Here is a 22,972-nt window from a genome sequence, read left to right as displayed (position 1 = left end):
ACAGTTGCGGTAGCAAGTTGTCTGAAAGAACAAGGGGTTTCTTCAGTGTGTGACAAAGCCTGCCAGTCTTGCTTGATGCGGAGCTCTCGGCAACCACCAGTTCTCACCAGTTCTTTTCCAGATATTTTTGCCCGGCCGGCCGGTTTAATTCAATTCGCCGGCGCGCGGGTCAGCGAGCTAGACAGCGCTAGCTACGCCATTCCGCGGAGTTCGATCGTGCACTGAACTCTCAGCAGATTACTGAACTTTCAGGATACACTTTTCATCGGGGTTCGTTACCTCGACAATGCAGAACAACTGAGCTCTGAACTTTGATGAGGAAACTTTGCGACGATATGGGAAATCTTGGCTGGGGTGGCATGCATTATCCGATAATCCCAAGCACTGGTGTGAGGCTGTGAGCTGAACGAAATATGAACAAAGCATGCATGGAAATCTACTAGGCTTATCCTGACCTAACATGGGAAAGCAACGCATCATAGGACCGTCATGTGAGCATGTCCATCGACCTCTCCCCGGCCATCCTCACACACCCTGGAGCAGAGAAACGCCATCAATAACACAACCCCTGCATGTCTTCCCTTTCAGGCTTTTACGACGCGCTCATCGCCAAAAGATCAACTAACCGGTCGAGCAGTATATAAAGCGCACGACCCTTTGCTGAGCTGCAGCAACATCAAACGGCCACGCCTCTCATCAGCTCACAGTTCCCTCTGCACTCGATCGATCAGTGACGGTGAGCACACGTGCTGCAAGCCTGCAACTGCAACTGCAAGTCTGCAAGACAAGAGAGATGGGCGGCGGCGGGAAGAAGCTGCAGCAGCTGATGGCGCGGCTGCACCTGGCGAGGCAGCAGGGAGGGGTGGTGCCGCGGGGCCACTTCGTGGTGTACGTGGGGGAGGCGCGGGCGCGGTTCGTGGTGCCGACGGCGTACCTGAAGCAGCCGGCGTTCGTGGCGCTGCTGGAGAGCGCGGAGGAGGACTACTTCGGCCTCGACCACCACTGCCACCCCGGCGGACTCACCATCCCCTCCTGCTCCGAGCGGGACTTCGCAACGCTCGTACGGAGCTTCGGCTAATTAAGAAAGTGATCAATGCTCGCCGCCGCCGCCGCCGCCGTGGTGGCAGCCGGGCCGGCTGGCACCGATTGGCTCGTCGCCGGGCCGTTCCGTAGTAGCTGAGTGTGTGCAGTAATGCAGGTGACCGATGTAGCTGCATGCCGATGCGTACTGTACTGTTCGTGGCCATCTTGCAATTTGCATTGATCATGTGTGTGTTGTTGAACTTGAACAGCTGAACGTGATTGCAACAAACTTGGCGAACTGATACGATGGTCAATGAAGCGAGGCCACGAGCTGAGCTGGCAGGGAAATGCGTGCACTTTTTATAAAAAGAAAAAGGAAAGGAAAAGGGATCCAAGCACCTTTTGACGTCTCAGTCAACATTGCTCGTGCGAGCAAAAAAAATGTGTTGATCTTGACAGGCCGGCCAAGGTAATAATATGGATGTTCACGTTGCGCAGCCCATCAGGCCGCGGAATAGCAGCTGGTCTAAAAAAAAAAAGAAGGCCGCAAAACAGCAGCCCCCGGCCCGTGGTTCCGGCCCAGCGTCTTACCGACTCGTCTCGGTCCACACAGTCGGTTCGTATGGGCTGGACTGGGCTCTCGCCGTCCCAAACCACCAAAAGCGTACCATTGAAAAAACCTCGCTGGACTGGGCTGCCAATTTGGAGATTTTGCTAGTGCAAAGCAAGTAAACTCTCCAACTCTGCTGATCTAAATAAACATGCGGCAAAAGGAAAAACACAGCAATATTATTCGGAGGGAAAAGAAAGATTCCTCCGAAAAAGCGTCAACCATTCTAGCACGAGACAATAAGCGAATCGAACCATATCATTATCTCGTATGCATGCAAGTATCTCGTATGTGAGTGAGAACTTCAAGAATATATTAGAGAGGTGGCGAGCTTCTTTTTCTCCATTCTCTCTCTTCCACATTATACAAAGGCTATCGGTTTCGACGAATGCATGAGGTATCTTATATCTATCAGACTAACTGTAGTAGCATATACACGGATCAAATTCCCCGTTCCCTCCCTTCCACATCTACAAAAGCTCGACAAATGTATATCTTTGAGACCTAACCGTGAAGATACACAAATCAAATTCGCATGAAAATAGTTCAGCCTTCGCGTGATTGCGGGGGCGTTTGGTTCCTTTGCTTATTTTTAGCAAGTGTCACATCAAATGTTTAGATACTAATTAGGAGTATTAAACGTAGGCTATTTACAAAACCCATTACATAAGTGGAGGCTAAACGGCGAGACGAACCTATTAAGCCTAATTAATTCATCATTAGTAAATGTTTACTGTAGCAACACATTGTCAAATCATGGACTAATTAGGCTTAATAGATTCGTCTTACCCACCAAACCAGGCCTGCGTGACTCGCCGAACACATACCAGTCGCTGCTACCGTCCATCTCAAGACGCGGTTTACCGCCTCGAGGTCGCGGATCCCGAGAGCCCATCGAGTCCTCCCATTTCCCATTTTCCCTCGTCCTCGTATCCGCGGCTAGGAGAGGAGCCGCCACCAGCCCGGCCACGGCCAGGCCCCGCCAGCCAGCCAGCCGCAACGGCCGCGACCTCGCCTCCACCTTTTCCCATCTCCGAATAAAAACTCCGCCACGACCTCCGCCTCCGCCCCCACCAGTCCGCCCGCCCTCCCCCAAAACCCTTCCGCACCCGCAAACCCTAGCCGCCGCCGCCGCCGCCAGCAATGGCCGGCCTCCTGCGGCTCGCCGCCCGATCCCTCTCCCGCCGCGCGCCCGCGCCCGCCCCCGCCCGGGGCCTCGCGTCCTCCGCGGCGGCCCTGGCGGAGGACGACTACTGGTCCGACTGGGAGGACGAGGAGGAGGAGGCGCGCCGCGCGCGGGCCTCGGCCCCGATCCCCGGGACCGACCCCGCCGGCGGGGGCCCCCGGGGCGTGCAGTGGGTCGTGATGGGCCGTCCCGGCCCGCAGAAGCACGCCCACGCCGCGCGCCTCGCGGAGGTGCTCGACGTCCCGTACATCTCCATGGGGACGCTCGTCAGGCAGGAGCTCAACCCCGCCTCCCAGCTCTACAGGAAGGTTCGTCGGATTTTTATTGCAGCCCCGTTCCCTCTCTCGAAAATTGCTCTCGTCCGGTGGCGTCTTTGCCGTCCAATTTGGTGCGAAATCAGGTTGCTCTGCGTTGAGTCCTCGAGTGATTTCGCGATCCCGGGGTCCTGCTCGCGGGCACTATGCCTGTATGGCTGGATCGCGTGGTTTGATCGATTCGAGTGATCCAAGTCGCGCTTTCCTCCAGCACAGTAGGAGGATCTCTTTCCTCCATCAATTTTGGGAGTTCCCCCCTTTAGGCGTGTTGGGCTGTTTACGGAAGCCATTTCACGCATCATTTTCCTGATTGATCAAAAGGTAGTCTGAATTCCTAGTCTCCTGGCCGCTTTTTTGGGTGCTTCTGGAAATTTCTCGTTACATACCTGTAGATTCCTATGATCTCCGCGATATTTGCCTCAGGTTGTGCAAAGCCACGATTTCTCTTTCGGACCAGCCAATTTTACCGAAAATTTCATTGTTTCTTACAAAGCACAAGCACTTCATTCGTGGCCATCATTCCTCAGTCTTTGTATAAAGGTCACGTTGTTTTTTTCGGGGCAAGTATAGGATGATTGAATCCCATGGTGCCGAGAGGAGCGTGCCGGCCATGTCTTTCCCCACGTCCTCGCCTTCTTGGACATTTGGACCGCTGCGGGGGCAGCCCCGTAATTTGTCTCTGTCCACACGTTGTTGGGGGCAATTTGGGGATTTAGTGTAGCTAGGGTTCCACATTGGACGTGTGGAAGATTCCATCCTGCCGTCTTGTGGTGGCTGCAGCTAGCATAGGCAGCCTTCCCGTTTTGCCCCCCTGTTGTACTGTGCATATGTCTCTTTCTTGCTTCTCTTTGAACGGCTCAACCGCTTAAACAGACTATTTGGTAGTGTACAATTCTCACACTTTGGTAGTCTATCATTCCAGAAACAGGCATATATTTACCTGAATACTAAAATTATCAAAAGAAATGCTTGAGGGTTTTTGAAATGGGCTGAGTTAGGTCTTTGTTTCTTATGGCACAGATTGCAAATTCGGTAAACGAAGGGAGGCTTGTGCCTGAGGACATCATATTTGGACTGCTGACGAAGCGGCTTGAGGAGGGATACAACAAGGGTGAAACCGGATTCATTCTTGATGGGATACCACGCACCCGAATGCAAGCTGTAAGTACCTGTTTACCATCTGACAAGCACGGATGTTGAGATGCCTAATTGCTTCCAGCATGGTCTGACTAGAGTCATACCTGATATGTTCATAACTTCATATGTTTCAGGAGATTCTTGATGAGATTGTGGATGTTGATTTGGTTCTGAATTTCAAATGTGCTGATGACTGTTTCATGAAGACGCGGTCAAGGGGTGACATCTGTTCCCACTGTGGGCAGCTCTTTGATGTCCGCAATTCAGCATCTACAAACAGTAGCCCCTGTGTCAGCAGTTATACATGGCATTCTCAGGTAGAGCCTGCTAGTGTTCTTGGCCTCGAAGACTCAAGGTTGGAGAGGATGCGTACTTATGCTAAGCAGGTAATGGTTAACGTTTGTCTCAGCCTTGCTTTATATGCCGAAGAATGCCCAGAGCTATATCCATACTGGCCAAGTGACCAGACTAGTGATTCTATTGTTGTCCCTTCCAAACTTGCACAAAAACAAAAAACCACAATTCTTCAACTTATGATGTGAGGGTATTGCATTATTATTGTTCTGACTCTGGAAACATATTATGGTCTCAATATGAGATTTTGATTTTTGGCCATCTCTGATGTGGAGTTTTCATCATGCAGACCAAGCTGCTGGAAGACTACTACAAGCAACAGAGAAAAATTGTGGAACTGAAGACATCAGCTCGCCCTGGGGAAACATGGCAGGGGCTTGTAGCCGCACTGCATCTCCAGCATCTGGACGCACCCCCAACACCGCACAAACTCACCATGTAAATAGTAATTCATGCTATGTCTGAGTAGAGCCTTAAGGATCTGAGTTTCGATCCTGCCTGCAGCATATCTAATATCCCTATGTTTGTGGGTTCATCCTGCCTGCAGCATATCTTATATCCCTATGTTTGTGGGTTCTGATTCGTGAGAGAGTCAGTCGGCTATGTCGTTTTTGTTCCTTGTTGCTATATAGATAAAATGTAAGCGATTTTGCAGACGCGCTTATATGGTTGTAACCGAGAGTTTTGGACTTGCAATTGCAAGTGTACTCGCTCTGCACCTGTGCTATCTTCTCTTGCTCTATTGTGGTTTGTCCACATCATTTGATCGTATGTCTTGGTCTGTGCGCGATGTTAATATTTATTGCCTATTTCGAACGCGAAAGATGACAATGTGATGATAAAATGAAGGAGGATTTTGTTGGAGTTTAACTGGACGGTTTTCTGAAGCTCCAAGAGTCCTTGACTGGCAACAGATGCGAAAGCAAGGGCCAGTCAGGACAAACTTCAGTCTATCAGCGATCGGTGGCTCAATCACGGAGAGGTCAGTCGGTTGATGAAACGGTGAGGAGCGATGTCTAAGCATGATCATTTTTTTTTATCAATGTTGGACTTTGTAATGCTAAATCAATGTTGTGAGATTCAGAAAACACGAACAGATTCAGAACAAGCTGATCGTATAAGGTAGGGATCAGGTGAATTTATAGACGGGGCAGCTTAATTCCCAAGCCAATGGACGGCCTGGATCCCACGGAGACCCCTAGAGAGAAAACGAAAAGAGTCCAAAAACTCAAGAGCAACCTCAAGAGGCTGCTAATCTTACCCCAATACTCTTTTTAAGGAAAAAAGAGAAAAACGTCCAAGTCCACCCAAACCTTCCTAATTTTTTTAGCAACGCTAAAAAACAGCATACCACCACGTATATTTTAGCATTGACATTTCTCCCCCAATCCTGATTCCCGCACGCTCGCGCGTCCCTTCCGATGGGCCCAATACGATGACGTAGCCTGTTTTAAATTATTGGAGGCTATTTATTAGCGATCTGCTGTGGATTGATATATTTTTGAGGGAATTTTTTTTTAAAGAACCCCATACATAATTTTGGGGAAGAATTTTTGGAGTTCTTCTTAAATCAGAAAAGATCAAAAAAAAAAAACTCCCAACCCAAACAAACCGCATAGCCAAAGGCAAATCGCCGCAGCGCAAACGCAAACCAAACCCCGAAACCCCAACGAGGCGGAAGGCGAACGCGAAACCCCACCCCCACCCCACCACCACCCCTCGGCGGCGGCCGCGGCAACGGCGAGGGCGGGCACAACGGCGGCGGCGGCGGCGACGACGACGCTGATGGAGTCCCTGGAGGCCCTCGTGGCGCACATCCAGGGGCTCTCCGGCAGCCCCGAGGAGGTGGCCCACCTCCACAGCCTCCTCAAGCAGGCGGACGGCGACTCCCTGCGCTCCCACGCCGCCGCGCTCGTCCCCTTCCTCACGCACCTCAGCCCCGAGGCCCACTCCCTCGGCTACCTCTACCTCCTGTACGCCGCCTCCCTCCCTCCCTCCCTCCGCCCCTCGCCGAACCCTAACCCCACCTTCGAACCCATCGCCATCTCTCTCCCCCAAACTCTGCTCTCCTAACTTTCCCCCCTGTTTCAACTGCAGGGAGGCGTGCGCGACCTCGGGAGCCAATCTCGGCGCGGACTTCCTCGTCACCGTGGCCGATTTCCTCACCGCGTGCTCGGCGGACCAGATACGCCTGGCGCCCGACAAATGTGCGTGCTGTTCTCATCTCCAGATCGATTCCCAATCGCAATGCTCTAACTCCCGTTATGAATCGCTTTTCAACGGGTTGAAATGCCACAAAATTTAACCATCGTTCTTTTTGCGCAGTCCTGAATGTGTGCAGGGTGTTCAAGGATCAGGTCATGCTGCTCAACACCCCGATCAGGGGGATCGCCCCACTGCGTGCGGCAGTCCGTAAGATCCAGGCTTCGCCCGAGCAGCTGACCCCGGTCCACGCCGAGTACCTTCTCCTGTGCCTGCTGGCGAAGCAGTACAAGGCTGGCCTGAGCGTCCTGGAGGATGACATATTCGAAGTCGATCAGCCAAAGGACCTGTTCCTCTACTGCTACTACGGGTCTGAACTGGAACCGCTATGTGCTTTGTTTATGGTTTTGGAGTTCATGTGGCTTTTGCTTACTAGTTTGCCTTCTGTTGCAGAGGGATGATATACATTGGGCTCAAGAAGTTTCCTAAAGCTTCGGAGCTTCTTCACAATGTGAGGCCTTGACCTATGCCAGTTCCCTGTTAGATGCTTGGATTGTATCTGATGCTTACTGAGGTGTTTTTCAGGCTGTTACTGCCCCAATGTCATCGTTGAATGCGATTGCTGTGGAAGCCTACAAGAAGTACATCCTTGTTTCGCTCATTCAGAATGGACAGGTAAGCTTCCGCTTTGCATTCTCTACTGCTGTATGTCTAGTGCAGACCTACAAGACACAATTTTCAGGAAAATCCAACCTGATTTTCAGTTATAGCAACTTTATTCCCCACTAGGATTGTGTGCGGTAGCAATGGCTCGATAAGACGTAAATTTGACACCATTACTACCTGTATTTGTTGATGTAACAAGTATTTTCCTCCCAGCTGTTGTGAATAGCATATCAGTTTTAAGGTGAAAAGGTGAAGTGATGCCATTCAACTAACATTCTGTGTCACTTATTGTAGGTCTTTTATGCCAATTAGAAATATGGTCAATTCACAATTTCATATTACAAATTCTATACTCTTTTCAAGATTTTGAACAGCTTAAAAAGTCTTGAAACCAAGTTTTTATGGGCATATTAAGCTTATAGTGTTCCTTCACCCCTTGCTAGATTAAGTTATAAATTAGATCTATTGTTCACACACAAAGAAATATCAAATTGATGCATAAAGCAGACAGGATTGGCAAGGATTTTTGTGATCAATAAATTTCTGTCTTGGTATATTCAGATACACTTCGCAATTTAATGAATATCTCTTCATATCTGAATTGAAGTTGATTTTTTTTCTCTCCCAATCATGGTAGTCTTGATAATTTGAGTTTAGGATACCAACATTTGTATTTGTTTTTTTATCTTCTAGTCTACTCAATGTCTGTCTTTGTTTTGTTGGTGTGGTTTTACCTGTATGTGAGAGTAAAACACCTAAAGATCACTGACTCGGTGAATTGGATGTTCTGAATAACTGTGTTGATAGATCTGATATCTGATTTGAATTTTTTTTGTAACTTGTCTCTGTGCACTCCAAGGAAGAAGTTTGAAGTTAAATTGACTGTGTAATTTAATTTGTGTAACAGGTCCCATCATTTCCGAAGTATACATCTGCCACTGCTCAAAGAAATATGAAAAATCATGCCCAGGTCTCATTCCACCCGATTTTAATTTCAAAAGCATCATTTGAATGAAATATGCTATGGTATCATAATATTAGAATTCAATGTTGAATGCAGTAGCCCTGCCTAGTTTTCGTTACTGTTAGTTTAATTTTCCTACATTGATACATTCCAGTTTCTTGGCCTAACTTAGGACACTGGTGATATCTTTAGCATCTTTTTATTACTTTTAATAATGAACTGATATTTCGTAAGTTATAGAGATAATCAGGTGCTGCCATTTCTTTTAGGTTCTACCACTTTTCATGCTCTAAATCTAACATATATGGTAGATTTTGCTCTTATTGGTGATAGAATCTCAACCTTTTGACTGCCTGGACATACATTTTAGGTAGTCTAGAACTGTTATGATGTTATTCTCCTTCTGTTAATATTTTCAGATTTATGTTGAGCTTTCTACATGCTATGGCAACGGTCGCTACACTGACTTAGAGACATTTGTCGAATCAAATGCAGCAGTGTTTCAATCCGTGAGTATTTCTCTGTACACTTTGGCTGCCATTCTCCGTACTATTATCTTCTTTTTACCTGCAGCAGTGGTTGCTACCTACCTGTTGACCGTGTCAGATTTATATGCTTCTTAAGTTAAGTCAGCAAAATAATGCATGCATTGATTTCCCTAATTATCAGCTTCTCCCTTTCTTGGCAGGACAACAACCTAGGGTTGGCGAAGCAAGTGCTCTCCTCGATGTACAAACGAAACATCCAAAGGCTGACCCAGACCTACTTAACTCTGTCACTTGAAGATATTGCTAGATCTGTTCAACTTGACACACCAAGGGATGCTGAAATGCATGTACTTCGCATGGTAGGTGTTCTTTCTACATCTTTTTTGAATGAATACTAAAAAATGGCATATTTTTACTTTCCTAATTCCTAATGGTCCAGATTGAAGATGGAGAGATCCATGCAACCATAAACCAGAAGGATGGCATGGTCAGCTTTCATGAAGATCCTGAACAATATAAAAGTGTTGAGATGGTGGAGCATATCGACACTTCTATTCAGAGGTGTGTAGGCCCTACTACTGCTGTTGGTATCAACAATCATCGCAATCTCGGATTTATGAAAGCCATCCTAGTGCTAGCATTGTAGTTCCAATCCTGGCACCTTGGAAAATGCAAAACCACATGTACATGTGACCACATGACTTATCTCAAACGTTGATCTACTACCTCTCACCTACCCGTGATCCATCTCACCATTGATTCAAAAACGAATGATTTGGATAGCTCATGTGGTCACATATGTATGTGAAAAATCCATGTTCCTGGCACCTTGCACATTGCTGCAGCCTCTCAGAGAAGTTGATACATAGTTTATGCCACCATTTGAGTTAGAACTAGACATGAAACACCTGATATTGTAATTTTGACTGATTTAACAATTGCCCCAGGTTGACGGCTTTGTCCAAGAAGTTGGCTTCAATTGATGAGAACATGGCTTGCGATCCTGCATATTTACTCAAGGTTAGTTCAATTCAGTGTTTCAGACGAGTTTTTTTATTTGTTTTCTCTTGTCCCTGCCCAATCTGGTTTGCTAAGTTTGGGATTTAATGCAGACAGGGCGGGATAACCGGAGATTCGACTACGACGACTTCGACTCCGTTCCACACAAGTATTTTTGAGATGATTTAAGCCTTTTGTGACTGGAAAAGTACAATCGCCAAGCTAGGGGCCATTCCTTAAGGTTACTGGTAGTTTGATGGGGATCTATGGCTTTTGAAAATTGAGATGCTGTAAATTTTTGGTTTAAAGAACGGGTCCGTCAGAGAAGGCAGATATTACTATTCGCAGTCAATAGAAATTTGTCGTGTTCACGATGTTTGCGGGGGCTGTTTCATCGGCATCTCAGCATCTGCATGCTGTGTGCTGCATTCTGGAAATAGTCTTCTTTGCGAAGACCTTTTGCTCGGCAGATTTTGGTCTCGTCCTTGATTTTGGTGTTTACTGATCTCGTGCTAGTCTTGAGTTTTATTCATCTTGAATTGCACAAAAGCTGAGCACGCACAGCACGAGCTATAAAACAAGCTACAAAACTTTTGTGCTACGAATTTCTGTTTTTTTTTTGAAATAGAACAAGCTACAAAAAATTATGTGCTACGGATTCAAATCAGGGCCGTCTGCACTCTGCAAAATTATGCGCAACAAATTTGGAAATTTAGCGTGATTTGAGTTTGTCAATCCAGCAAATTTGTTGCCAAATCCACGCGCCCCGACTCAAAATTAGGCTGGTGAATTTTGTAGACGTAAGACGCCTAAACCTCTCGCTCGGCAGCTCAACCCTCCCTGTCGTCGCGCCACCAATGGCGATCACCGGCGGCTTGGATTATTCGCCGCTTCCCCTTCCGAGGACGCGCCGCCGCGCGCCACTGCCGTCGCCTTACCCGCACCCCTGCTCCCTCCGTCTCGGCGACTCGCGCGGCCTCCGCCCCTGTCGCGCGTCCTTGGCCGCGCCGCCGGCTCCCATCGACGACGAGCCCCGGAAAAGCCCGCTCGATCTCGCCCTCCTACTCGCTGCTACTGCCGTAGCGGCGGCGGTCAGCCCGCATGCCGCGCTCGCCGCGTCCGGCGGCGCCATGGGAGGGCGCTCGTACTCGTCGTCCTCCCGCTCCTCCTCCCCCTCGACATCCTCTTCTTCGTCCTCGTTCTCCTCCTCCTCATCGTCTTCCTACTCGTCACGGTCCAGCCCCTCCTCCTCATCGTCTTCCTCCTCGTCGTCATGGTCGAGTCCCTCCTCCTCCTCATCGACTTCCGCTTCGTCATGGTTGACGCCCTCCTCCTCGCCTTCCTCCTCGACGGAGCAGCAGGTGGAGGCGACCCACGTATCCGTCGGCACGGCGCGGCCTCCCCCGGTGGCTACGGCCGCCCAGCGCGACGCGGAGATGCGGTTCTGGGGCTACCTAGCTTCGGCGTCCGTCAGCGCAGCTGCCCTGTTTCTTGCCGTCAGACACTACACCCAGCCGAGGACGACAGTAGTCAAACTCCAGGTCCTGCAGATTTTCCCCGTATCAATTTCTTGATCCGTGACTACTCAATATACAAATCGAGAGTATGATGATTTTGTCATGATTCAGGTTGCGTTGCTGGGTCTGGCAAAATCATTCCAAAGGGATCTGAACGAGATTGCTGAGAAGGTGGAGGCTTCCAATCAACGATGGTATAAGTTCATATTGACAGGTAGTGCAGATTCTGAGTTCTTGCAGCCCATGTACTTTTAACAGTCTGCCGCTTCCTTGCAAGATTAGTTTCTATTTGCTGTTAGTTTTAAGTCACCTTTTTTATTTGAACTCTGTGAACAGATCCTTTCTTGTCAAGTGCATGCTCCCAGTTAATACTGAACTGTGAACTCTCAATCAATGCTGCTGATACTGCAGAACATGAACATTTTAGTTTGGATATTATATTAGGTATCTCCGGAATACAAAGGGAGCCGTAGAGGTAGAGCTACATCTGTTGTAGTTTCTGCATACAAAGGTGGATTACTAGACACATTGATACATAGTTGTAGTTAGTCCACAGATTGCGGCGAAGTTGACAGATATCTGCAACCATATTTTTTACATTCTGCTTAAATGTGTGAATACAAATAATTTCAAGAATTGCAAATGTTATTTGTAGAAACTATCTTGTTTATCAATAGAACCAATGTGATCGAACAGCATCCCTGATACATGCACTACAATTTACACATAGAAAACGACTATCCACTAATCCACATAATGTTGATCAGATACTTGCATATAAAAACAATGTTGATCAGATACTTGCATATAAAATATTTTCATTGAATCATCCTTATTAAATCGTGTTAGATCAACCACTGCTATGAGTTGTCCATCAATACCTGTATGTTTACCATAAGCTTTCACGTGAATAGAATCATACCAGGCAGTAGCTTGTTTAGCATATTCTGATAAATGGCCGTTTTTGCAGAGACCATATGCTCCTTGCGTCGTAACAAAAATTGCTGTATATCTTCAAGCTTATCGGTAAGAAACATGTACAGTGTCAAAAACCTGCTGTTGAATAGATTATGTTTATATGCACTCTCCTATAGGGTAACTCACTAAATCTTAGAATTTTCCCATACCATTTGTTTTAGGTTGATGTGAAAGATACAGGTGACTCATGGGAGCAGCATTTTGACAAAATTTCTGTCGAGGAGAGGAGCAAATTTGATGAAGAAACCCTCTACAACCTGGAAGGAATCAAGAAAAAGAAAAGTTACTCTAGAAAACCAGATGGCTTCAGAAATGAGTACATAGTGGTATGTGTACTTCTCATGGTAAAATCCTACCAGGAAAACCATCATTACCTATGTTTTTCTTCACTATGAACTGGTTTAGGCTCGTTATCTAGAGAATTATTTTGAACTCATGTTTCTTTGTTGAAATATCGCACATTGTTTAGACTGTTTTCTGATAATTTCCTAATGCTCAGTTAACCATTCTGGTTGCTGCCGATGGAGCACTGAAGTTCCCTCAAGTCAGAAACTATGCAGATCTGGAAGCAGTTGTGGAAAAGCTCAACTCTATACCCGCAAGGCAAATTCAGGTACTAGTCATAAATGACATTGATTTTTTTCAGAGCTTCAAAGTATTACTATATCTCGTGCAATTCATCTGTATAATTTGGTTCCTGACTGGGCCTGTTATTTCAGGGTATTCAAGTTCTATGGACTCCCCAAGAAGAGAACGACATTGTTTCAGAAGAGAAGCTGCTAGAGGATTATCCTTATCTGAAGGCCTTGTGTGATGATTAGGACGGTTTTTCATTCATGTTCTTGGATCTCAACGAGCAAGCAAGTTTAGATTCCGGTGGCTGGTGATTATTTTGCACCGATCATATCTTAAAATACGCTGACAATCGACCACAGTCCACAGTCCTCTGCGCGTCACAGTCCTGCCGCCACACAAGTCCCCTGCGCTCATCTTCACCCGTCTGGCTCCACCACCGCCCTCTGCCACTGCCAGTTCTCCATAGCTCGTGGCGTCTTACCGCATCCCCTTTTGTCGAGGTTTGAGATTAGCCATGGAATTCAATTTTGACTGTATTTACAGATGTCAAGGAAGGTTCATCTTAGGGTTCATACTCCATTTTGGTGATGGAATTACCCTATGGCATATGTAAAAAGAAAAGACGAGCATAGGTACACGATATTACAATTGTGGCTATTATGATAAAAATCTTGCTTCATTTGCTCTAGTTACTGCCTGTAGCTTGATGAAATGTTCCAATTGATAGCTAAATATGTTCCTAATGTAAGACCAAATGTGCTTTTAACCTTCAGTTCCACCATCTATTGTCGACCCTTCAATCCCATCATCTATTGGGGCCCTATTAAAATCCACACCAAGGATCATAGCATGGTCAAGTAAAGCGAAGGTGGATATTTCACAATTTCGATTGGGTTGCTCTGCCAGGAGGACATGTATTTCGAGTTGAGCAAATATTTGTTAAAATAGTACTGATACATTCAATTTACAACCATTCAAAATACAATTTGAGTATTCGTTTGAGCTCCAGAAGTTAAAATCACTCGGATGGAAAACTTTTAAATATATGGTTAACTTCAAAGCATTTCCTTAGTTAAAAGGTACCGCGCCACGAATGGAAAACCTCAACATGCGAATGGATGGCTAAAATGTGATCACTATTAGCTAATGTTGATCATGCTCGCTTCGTCCACAAAAGTAAAAAAATTCTAGGTAAAGGGGCTCTAGAAAATTTCTGCAACTCCTCTGCTTTTGGAGGTTTTTTTTTTTTTTGGAGTGAACCGGTTCCGAAAAGGCCCGCGACGTCTCCACCGGGATCTCCACGCCAAAACCTCCCAGTACCCTTTCTCCGCCAACACTTCCCATGGCGATCGCCACCGCCGGCTTCCACCACCACCCATTCCTTCCCCTCTCGAGAACGCCACGACGCACGACGCTCTTCCTCCACTCGACCACCGCGGCCCGTCGCGCTTGCGCCACAGCGACACCGCCTCGAGCGGCGGCGCGCAAGCGCGACCACCGATGACCCGGAGCCCCGCCGCAAGAGTCCCTATATGGATATCGCCAAGCTACTCGCCGCCGCCGCGGCTGCGGCCGGCCCTCGCGCCGCGCTCGCCGCGTCGGGGGGCTCCATGGGCGGGAGCTCCTCCTCTGACTCCTCCTCCTCGACTTGCGACTTCTCCTCATCCGACGATTCGTGGTGGTCTTCCTCGCCGTCGTCGTCGCCCTCGGGGGAGGAGGAGGGCAAGGAGGCGACCCACGAGTCGGTCGGTACCGCGCCGGTGGAGCTTTCCCCCGCGGCGAAGCGGCGGCACGACATGGTTTTCTGGGGAGGCATCGCTCTGGCGTCCGCTGCCCTCGTCTTGGCTGCTCTGCACCATGACCCGCCGACGACGACAGTGGTCAAGCTCCAGGTCCTGGCTGCTGATTCTCCTGATCAGTTGGTTACAATTCACAAGTAGATTAAATTTCTTCATCGGTAGGTGCTCGCTCAACCAGATTAAAACTGTCCTTGGATTCTGCCGTAATTCAGGTTGCCTTGCGCGGTGTGGCTGCGGCGAAGTCGTTCCAAAAGGATCTGAACAAGATCGCTGAGAAGGTTCAGGCTTCTGACCAGCGCTGGTACAAGTTCATATTGACTGGTAATGTAATGCCCATTGTGAATTCCTTGTGCCTCGAGTTTGCTTGGTCTTTGATTTCACCATGCTTTCTTTGTTGAACAACAGCAACACTCTGATAGCATTTTCTGAGTCCTGCTCTTATTTCTGCACAATTTCTATGCATGATACTTGACTTAACTTTTGCCGAAGTACATTATGGGATAATAATATAGGTCAATAGGTGTGTCTAAAGTACAATGTGAAGTTCAAACTTCAGAGATAAATGATGTAGCAGTACTGTGAAACTAAAAGAACCATTGGAATCATTACTTTTCGTTTGCATTTGGGCCATCGATTACAGAGTAGTTGACAGACACATATACATGAAGAGAATTATGTAGACTAGCCTATTTGTTCTTAGAACCCAATGTACTCCTCTAGTGTTTATATCAAGGGCAAAGGTGTGTACCTGATGTGGTAGTTATTCATAGAAATGTTGGTTGAAAATTAGCATAATGGCTGTTTTCATATATCTTTACGGTCAGTATAACATTTTAATTAAGTAAATTTCACAACTGCCTTAACTTTTGCTGGCATCTAGTACTTCCTTACATTTTTTTTCCCGTGCACCGAGAGATTCATACCATCATATTCCGATGACCTACCATTTTGCAGAGACCATACGTTCCTTGCGCCGCCACAAGGATAGCTGCATCTCTTCAAGCTTGTCGGTAAGGATCATATCCTGTATTAGACCCTTTTGCAAACTGACAGCGCATCCAAGATTTGCTATATCGTCTTGCCCTTTGTGACTAGATTAACTGGAAAGACTCTGTGATTCCATTCCCGTGCCATTTGTTGTAGGCTGATGTGAAAGATTATAGGAAGGAGCATTTCAACAAGATTTCCATAGAAGAGAGGAGCAAATTCGATGAGGAAACATTCAGCAACTTGGACGGGATCAAGAGCAAGAGAAGCTACTCGAGGAAAACAGGCGTCTCCAAAAACGAATATACAGTGGTAATGTATACTGCATTGTACAAATCTTTCACAGTAAAAACTCTTTTTTCGCATTTCATGCTACTATTCAGTTTGGACATTCAGAAACTTCGGTTTCAATCCTGACGAAACATGTAGACTTGGCGACTGATTTTGCTACATTCCCAAAGTCTGCAGTTAACCATTCTGATCGCTGCGGAAGGAGCACTGCAGTTCCCCGGAGTCAGAAGCTCTGCAGATCTAGAAGCAGTAGTGGGAAAGCTCAACTCTATTCCTGCAGGAGAAATTCGGGTACGTACGGACGATTGACATTTCAAGGCAGCATCAGCAAGCCTGCCTTGAAAGCTTATTAATCTCTCGTTAAGAGTATTATATGCTATAATATGTTTCTGTTCATCCGGCTCCAAATCACAAGTTTCGGTTTCAGGGTATTCATGTCCTGTAGACTCCTCAGCAAGAGAACGACGTGCTCTCAGAAGAGAGCTGAAGGAGGATTACCCGTACCTGAAACCCTTGCGCGATGACTAGCAGGGACGCCGTTCTCTTCACGTCCTTGAGTTTTTTTTTTTCGAAATCTTCTAGGCTGTCCATACTAGTTAGGAGTTGAACATTTTTTTTTTCGAAATCGGAAGTTTTGTAAATTTCAAGATTGTTGTTACTACTTACTAGTTAGAAGTTGAACATATTGAGAATGTGAAGGTCTGTGTCTGTTTTCTCATTTATATTCCCTCTATTTTTAAATATACGATGGAAGGGTGTGGACTGTGTACAAAGAAACCTTTTTAGCCTAGCTACAAAGTGACATTTGAGTGTTTCTGGGCACTGCAAAATGGATTCCTACAGGTTGATAGTCAGCTGCGAAAAATGGTTGTTGGCAGGTGTAGGAGGCATGCGGCAACCAAGTCCACGTCACCGGGTACTACTTTGAATGCAACAGCTCATGCACCGCAAAATTTAGTAGGAGTGTGAATACTCTACGGTTGCACGGGTCCGTCCGTGTACTGAACCATAACTGTGTGGATCGTCTCGTGTCTCCTGTACACACACAAGACGATTCTCGGCTCTTCAACAAGCCCAGCAAAGATTAGCTTTATCAGGTCCATTTTGGAATTTTGGACTGCACATGGGATGACAAGGTCAGTGCACAGTTTTACTGTACAGTTACAAGATTGAGAATTAGGTAATTGTGCCAGCGAAGTGTCATGGGGATGAAATTTTTCTCACATCCGATGAAACTCCCCTCATAAATGACCTTACCAAGTCAGCAAAATTGTTGATATGGCATAAAATTTAATGCTTATAAAACTCTTCCTGAAACTAAGGCCGGTCTCAATGGGAGTTTTATAGAAGTTTCATAAGCATTAAATTTATTGTTGTTGACGCGAAAAATCAGCCGGCGATCCCTCGCGCATCACACATGAAGGCCTCCTGGGAAATCTGCTTAACTCCAGGTCCTCAGCTTCTTGAGGTTCAGGGTGTGCCAGTCAATTTGACCATCAACTGACAAGGTGTACGACGACATTGTATCGGTCAGCTAATAGAATCATGATGCTTATCCGATACAACACTTGGTCAAGTAAGATGTATTGACGGCCTGTCGGCTGGATGATAGTATTGAAGTGCAATAAGCCGACGGTCGATGGCCAATGCAAGAATTAATAATAGCAGCCCTTAAAAGGAGCCCTTGCCTACCACGCTCGCATCAGATAGATTAAAAGATCTAGTCAATGTCTTGATAAGTGTAATTGAACTTAGACAAGGTAACACGAATGAGAGGGCATTGACATCAATCTATTAACCTAAAAGATTAGAACACAGCAAACAAAGGCCTCTTGCCTACCATTTACAAGCTAATTAAGCTAATGGAATCCTAATCAATGTCATGACCGTGTAATTGAACTTAGACAAGGTAACACGGTGAGAGTGTATTAACTTCGGCCCATTAACCTAACAGACAAGCTAGCAGCAACAAGGTCTCGCATGCTTCAACTATCAACTCGGTGACATCATCCTATTACCAAGACATATGGATAAGACCCAACCGAAGCATCAGCTCTCATAGGTAGTGTTTTAATGTTAAGGATCCGACGGCTAGCAATACGAGGGGCCAAGAATAAGAAACTACCGGCTATGCTCTGTTAATCTCGACAATTAAAGTAATGTAACGTACCTAGAAGATAAGCTAGCCGCTAGATCTTAATCAAGGCAAGATAACTGGTAGATGAATCTAGACGAAACCACAGCGATGCGTCCGGTAGTTAAAGCTTCGAACACCTGGTAATGATGACACTTGCAGACGAGCTGGAGGTCAAGGCGACACAACCATGTTCGTCAAAGAAGTCGCCGGTAGAGACGGATCTTAGAGCTTACCGGAGATCGAAGTCGATGCAACCCCGCTTGCCAGAAGAAACTCGTCGAGAAGCTACATTACTCCTACTCCTAAGGGTGGCGCTAGGCCGAAAAAAGGTAGATTGTATTGATATATTGATTGAGAGATAAACTTTTACAAGCCTCGGAGTGCACATATATATACCCTTGAGGTTACCTAGACTCCTGATTAGCTATGACAATGAACCGTACAAAACTTGCCTAACAAATATCTAAACAAAAGAAATTATTAAGATATATGGATACTAATATTTTTATGTAGAATCCTTGCTAATTATGTAGAATCCTTGACGAAGCTTCCTTTTCCTTGTTTCGGCCAAGGCAATTAGATTAGGGTTTCACGTGGTTATATCTGAGCTCTTGTGCTTCAATTATTTCAATCAAGCTTCCGTGTACCCTTTCCTTTTTAATCACCTCTGTATGTGCGTGTTAGCCATACATGGACTTCTTTATTCTGATCACTCTCACGTGCGCGTGCTGACCTTATTCTCCCTGCATGCACTGTCTTTCTGCTTATCCCTTCTTGATTAGCCGATCCCATCACTCCATCAGGTCAAATTAATCATTGTACTAACGGTTAAAATCTGATGTCAACGGTTGCCACATCAGTAAAAATGCTGATTTGGCAAAGTCATTATGAGAGAAGTTTCATCATCCATCCTCATGACACTCATCTGATAGAGTTATCAAGTTTTCTATCTTGGTAACTGTACAATAAAACTGTGCACCGAGACAAACACATTGCTACTCTCTCTTGGAAGCATAATGTTTCGGACATCGACACGATCTGATTAGTCTTGAAGGATCGTAACGGGCGACCAGAGGGGGGGGTGAATGGTCGCAGAAACCAAAACTTTCTAACAAATATTTCTAACCCTTCCCCTAAACACAAAACCTGAATAAATCACGTTTTTCAAATCTGGACAGAACTCTATGTACCTAGTAAACCTGATGTGGACGAAAATCCGTAACTCCGATCGACCTAAAAATTTTTCAGATTAAACTAGATGAAATAACGAAACTAACCCAACTGGAATCACGTCAATCGGACTTACGGATCTTGAGATAAAAATAAAACAAGCAGACTATGTCAGATGCTGACGAGAATTGTAAAGAACCAATCGAGATGCACAAGATCAATCATTATAGATGAAAGATTAAATCGAGTAATTGAACTTACAAAAGTGCATCTAGCCTCCGCCCGAACATCCTCCCTCTCTTAATCGGAGAGATCAACAAAAACCTCTCACTAGAATTCAAACCCTAGGCTAGACCGGAGAGAGGAAAATTGAACCGTGGAACCCCAGGGCACGAGTACTGTTCACGGGTACTGTTCACGCGTGAATAGTAACTCGCCGGGAGTCCAAAACGTCCACTTTTCCCTCAACCCTAGGTGCCACATATTTATATCTCCAAAGGGTGGCACGACCTATTTTCACATAACCCCCTACGCTAAATAAATCCAACGTAGGGGCGTAAATTCCAATTACGTCCTCCATGGCAAATTCCGCGATGTCCGCGATCCCTCCATCTCCACGATGTGATCCTCGCGATGTCGCCGCACAACCATCCGAAATCGTATCGCGATCGCCAGAATTTCCATCTTCGCATGCCGCACGAGCGTCCCGGTACGATGCATGGCTTTGTGGCTCAACCAGCGAACCCCGGATTTTGTGGCATAATCCGGAAACCTCCATCGACGTCCTCCCGCCGTGTAGCCAGGTACAGTAGACGTACACCGCACGATCGCCTGTCCCTCGAACGCAAGCCTCGATCCGCCCTTCTCCGCCCCCGCGGTTTTTCGACGCGGCATCCTATCTTCGTTCTTCACTCGTCGCCGCATGTACCTTGTCTCCACCTGTCACCTGCAACCACAACCTGCCAAGAGACACGTCACACGCACACCGTGTTGTCAATCGCTCATCACCAAGGTGCTAGCCCACCGGCATCTCAATCTCCCCCTTGATGAGTGCATTGACAACACCACACCGCACAAATTTATTCGTACTGAAAAAGAAAAATAAAAAGAAAGAAAAAGAAACGATCTTAATCCCCAAAGACATGGGCTAGCGAAAAAGCTAGGCTCGACACAATCAAGACAGAAATTCACTCAATCAAAAGCCATATCAATCTCCCAAAAGCAATCTCAGCAGCAAAACTCACAAATTTCAGCAAAACTCCCCCTGAATGAACGAACTCCCCCTGCAAGAATGAATTTGTGCGCTACTCACTCTCCCCCTTGTTGACAAAGCACTCCATCAAGATAAAATGCAAGGAACCAATTTAGAGAAAAGCATGTGAGAAAGCACAAGTTGAGGCTTCTGAGACATATGCCAAATACTTATAAAAGCTAACCAACAACACTAGCTATCCAGAGAAGGAACAATACAATGCCATGACCAATAAAAATTTTAGAACTGAAATCTGTTTGAAAACTAATGTGCCAGGCAAAAACGTGCACATTCCAAACTCAGTGCAAAGCTGAAGACAAAACATATAGCGAGCTCACACGACAGATACACAGCTTCAGTCAAAGTTCACTGCAACGCCCACAAATGCATTCACTTGTCATATTTAAGTCTGACTTTTGTGAGCATGATAAGCAGGGACATGGGAAGCAAGAGTTGTGCCCAGCCAGTTTGTTTAATTTTGTTTATGAGCGAGAACCAGCAGGGACATGGGAAAAACAGAGTTGCGCCCATATTTAAATTCTCAGTAAGGCAAGCAGATCATGAGCTAAATAGCAGAGATATGGGAATTCAGAGTTTTTGCTCACAACCATACTATGCACTCCCGAGTTAAAACTTGGATTGTGAGTTACATTTGCAGTGAAAACCCATTAAAAGAAGCTGACTACCGAACCATGAGCAAGATATATGTCAAGTATTCAACAAGTCACTAGATTCAGAAAAGCAAGCATAGCCCAACATAATTTTTTAAGTATATATCTGTGCTGTTTTCAAAATAAAAATTGGTCAAGCAAAGCATTCAAACCTCTCCAAAAGCATCGATCGCAAACTAGCCAAAATAAGTATAAGGCATATGTAACTGAAGCAACTTACAATGATACTAGAATGGGTAACACACCCCGAACTCACCACGCAAACGTGCAAACGTGGTTTGATCGAGTGGTTTAGTCAGAATATCAGCAAGTTGCTGACTAGTATCAATGTATTTAAGCTTAATATCACCCTTCTCAACATGATCCCTCAGAAAATGATGACGAACCTCAATGTGTTTCGTCTTAGAGTGAAGCACAGGATTCTTTGCAACACTTATAGCGCTAGTGCTGTCACACAAGAGAGGAACGCGAGAAAACGACAAACCAAAATCGCGAAGGGTAGCTATCATCCATAAAAGTTGAGAACAACAACTAGCAGCAGCAACATACTCAGCCTCTGTAGTAGATTGAGCAACATTAGATTGTTTTCTAGAGGACCAAGAAACAAGCGAAGAACCCAAAAATTGGCAAGTACCCGATGTAGACTTTCTATCCAAACGACACCCAGCAAAATCAGCATCCGAATAACCACACAAACTGAGAGTTGAAGCAGCAGAGTACCAAAGGCCAAATGCAGGAGTAAATCGAAGATACCTCATTATGCGCTTCACCGCCTGACGGTGAGAAGTCCTGGGGGACGCCTGAAAACGAGCACACATACACACAGCAAAGTGTATATCTGGCCTCGTAGCAGTCAAGTACAGCAGCGACCCAATCATGCTTCGATATTCCTTCTGATCCACGGGCTCTCCGTCCTCATCAGCATCCAAAGCAGCGCTAGTCGGCATGGGTGTAGAAATTGGCTTCGCATCATCCATCGCAAACTTCTTCAGGACATCCTTCGTGTACTTTCCCTGATGCACAAATGTACCTTCCGAAGTTTGTTTTATTTGTAAGCCAAGAAAGAAATGCAGCTCGCCCATCATAGACATCTCAAATTCTTTACTCATCACATCTGCAAACTTTTTCAAAAGAGCATGAGAAGAACCACCGAAAATGATATCATCCACATAAATCTGAACTATTAAAGTGTCATTGCCTTGCCTGAGGAGAAAAAGAGTTTTATCAACTGAACCCATTTTGAACCCGTTTTTAAGCAGAAAAGTTTTCAATCTAGCATACCAAGCACGAGGTGCTTGCTTCAAACCATATAAAGCCTTTTGCAACTTAAAAACACGATCAGGAAAATTGGGATGTTCAAAACCAGGCGGTTGTTTAACATAAACTTCTTCTTCTATAAAACCATTCAGAAAAGCACTTTTCACGTCCATTTGATAAAGCTTATATCCACGTGAAGCAGCAAATGCAAGCAAAATACGAATGGCTTCTAAACGAGCAACAGGAGCAAAAGTTTCACCATAATCAATACCCTCTTTTTGAGAAAAGCCCTGAGCAACCAACCTAGCTTTATTTCTAACAACATGACCATCTTCCCCTTGTTTGTTCTTAAAGATCCATTTAGTTCCAATTGGTTTACAAGAAGGAGGAGGAT

The 22,972-nt window shown here is 45.9% G+C and overlaps 3 protein-coding genes and 1 long non-coding RNA gene across 6 annotated transcripts; all 4 read left to right on the top strand.

The window, feature by feature from the left end:
- The first annotated feature begins 693 nt into the window (after positions 1–693).
- LOC105914662 (auxin-induced protein 15A) lies at positions 694–1,281 on the top strand. Its single transcript, XM_012847017.3, has one exon. The coding sequence runs from the start codon at positions 794–796 to the stop codon at positions 1,076–1,078; it is 285 nt and encodes a 94-aa protein (XP_012702471.1). The 5' UTR covers positions 694–793; the 3' UTR covers positions 1,079–1,281.
- A 1,345-nt stretch (positions 1,282–2,626) lies between these two features.
- On the top strand, positions 2,627–5,395 carry LOC101776658 (probable adenylate kinase 7, mitochondrial). Its single transcript, XM_004972935.2, has 4 exons — positions 2,627–3,127; positions 4,154–4,294; positions 4,405–4,656; positions 4,914–5,395. Exons 1-4 carry the CDS (start codon positions 2,777–2,779, stop codon positions 5,064–5,066), a joined length of 897 nt encoding a protein of 298 aa, XP_004972992.1. The 5' UTR covers positions 2,627–2,776; the 3' UTR covers positions 5,067–5,395.
- An 867-nt stretch (positions 5,396–6,262) lies between these two features.
- On the top strand, positions 6,263–13,702 carry LOC101776258 (COP9 signalosome complex subunit 3). 3 transcript variants are annotated; one of them, XM_022827829.1, is made up of 13 exons: positions 6,263–6,597; positions 6,722–6,831; positions 6,950–7,196; positions 7,280–7,337; positions 7,412–7,501; positions 8,400–8,462; positions 8,876–8,965; positions 9,145–9,303; positions 9,384–9,505; positions 9,892–9,964; positions 12,600–12,764; positions 12,938–13,051; positions 13,158–13,702. In XM_022827829.1, the coding sequence occupies exons 1-13, from the start codon at positions 6,410–6,412 to the stop codon at positions 13,257–13,259; spliced, it is 1,581 nt and encodes a 526-aa protein (XP_022683564.1). In that variant the 5' UTR covers positions 6,263–6,409; the 3' UTR covers positions 13,260–13,702. The 3 variants fall into 3 exon arrangements, with proteins under 3 accessions (XP_022683564.1, XP_022683563.1, XP_004972990.1); XM_022827828.1 differs by lacking the exons at positions 12,600–12,764; positions 12,938–13,051; positions 13,158–13,702 and adding an exon at positions 10,061–10,321 and having other exon boundaries at positions 6,267–6,597; XM_004972933.2 differs by lacking the exons at positions 12,600–12,764; positions 12,938–13,051; positions 13,158–13,702 and adding an exon at positions 10,057–10,321 and having other exon boundaries at positions 6,270–6,597.
- A 1,208-nt stretch (positions 13,703–14,910) lies between these two features.
- Positions 14,911–16,826, top strand: LOC111257547. The gene is made up of 5 exons (XR_002678019.1): positions 14,911–15,134; positions 15,768–15,823; positions 15,957–16,112; positions 16,262–16,382; positions 16,519–16,826. It is a non-coding gene; the product is annotated as an uncharacterized LOC111257547 (long non-coding RNA).
- The last annotated feature ends 6,146 nt before the right edge of the window (positions 16,827–22,972 follow it).

The sequence above is a fragment of the Setaria italica genome, chromosome VI (genome assembly GCF_000263155.2).
Source record: "Setaria italica strain Yugu1 chromosome VI, Setaria_italica_v2.0, whole genome shotgun sequence".
NCBI lineage: Eukaryota > Viridiplantae > Streptophyta > Magnoliopsida > Poales > Poaceae > Setaria > Setaria italica.
Note: the sequence above shows the minus strand (reverse complement) of the source record. Positions and strands in the feature narration are given on the sequence as shown.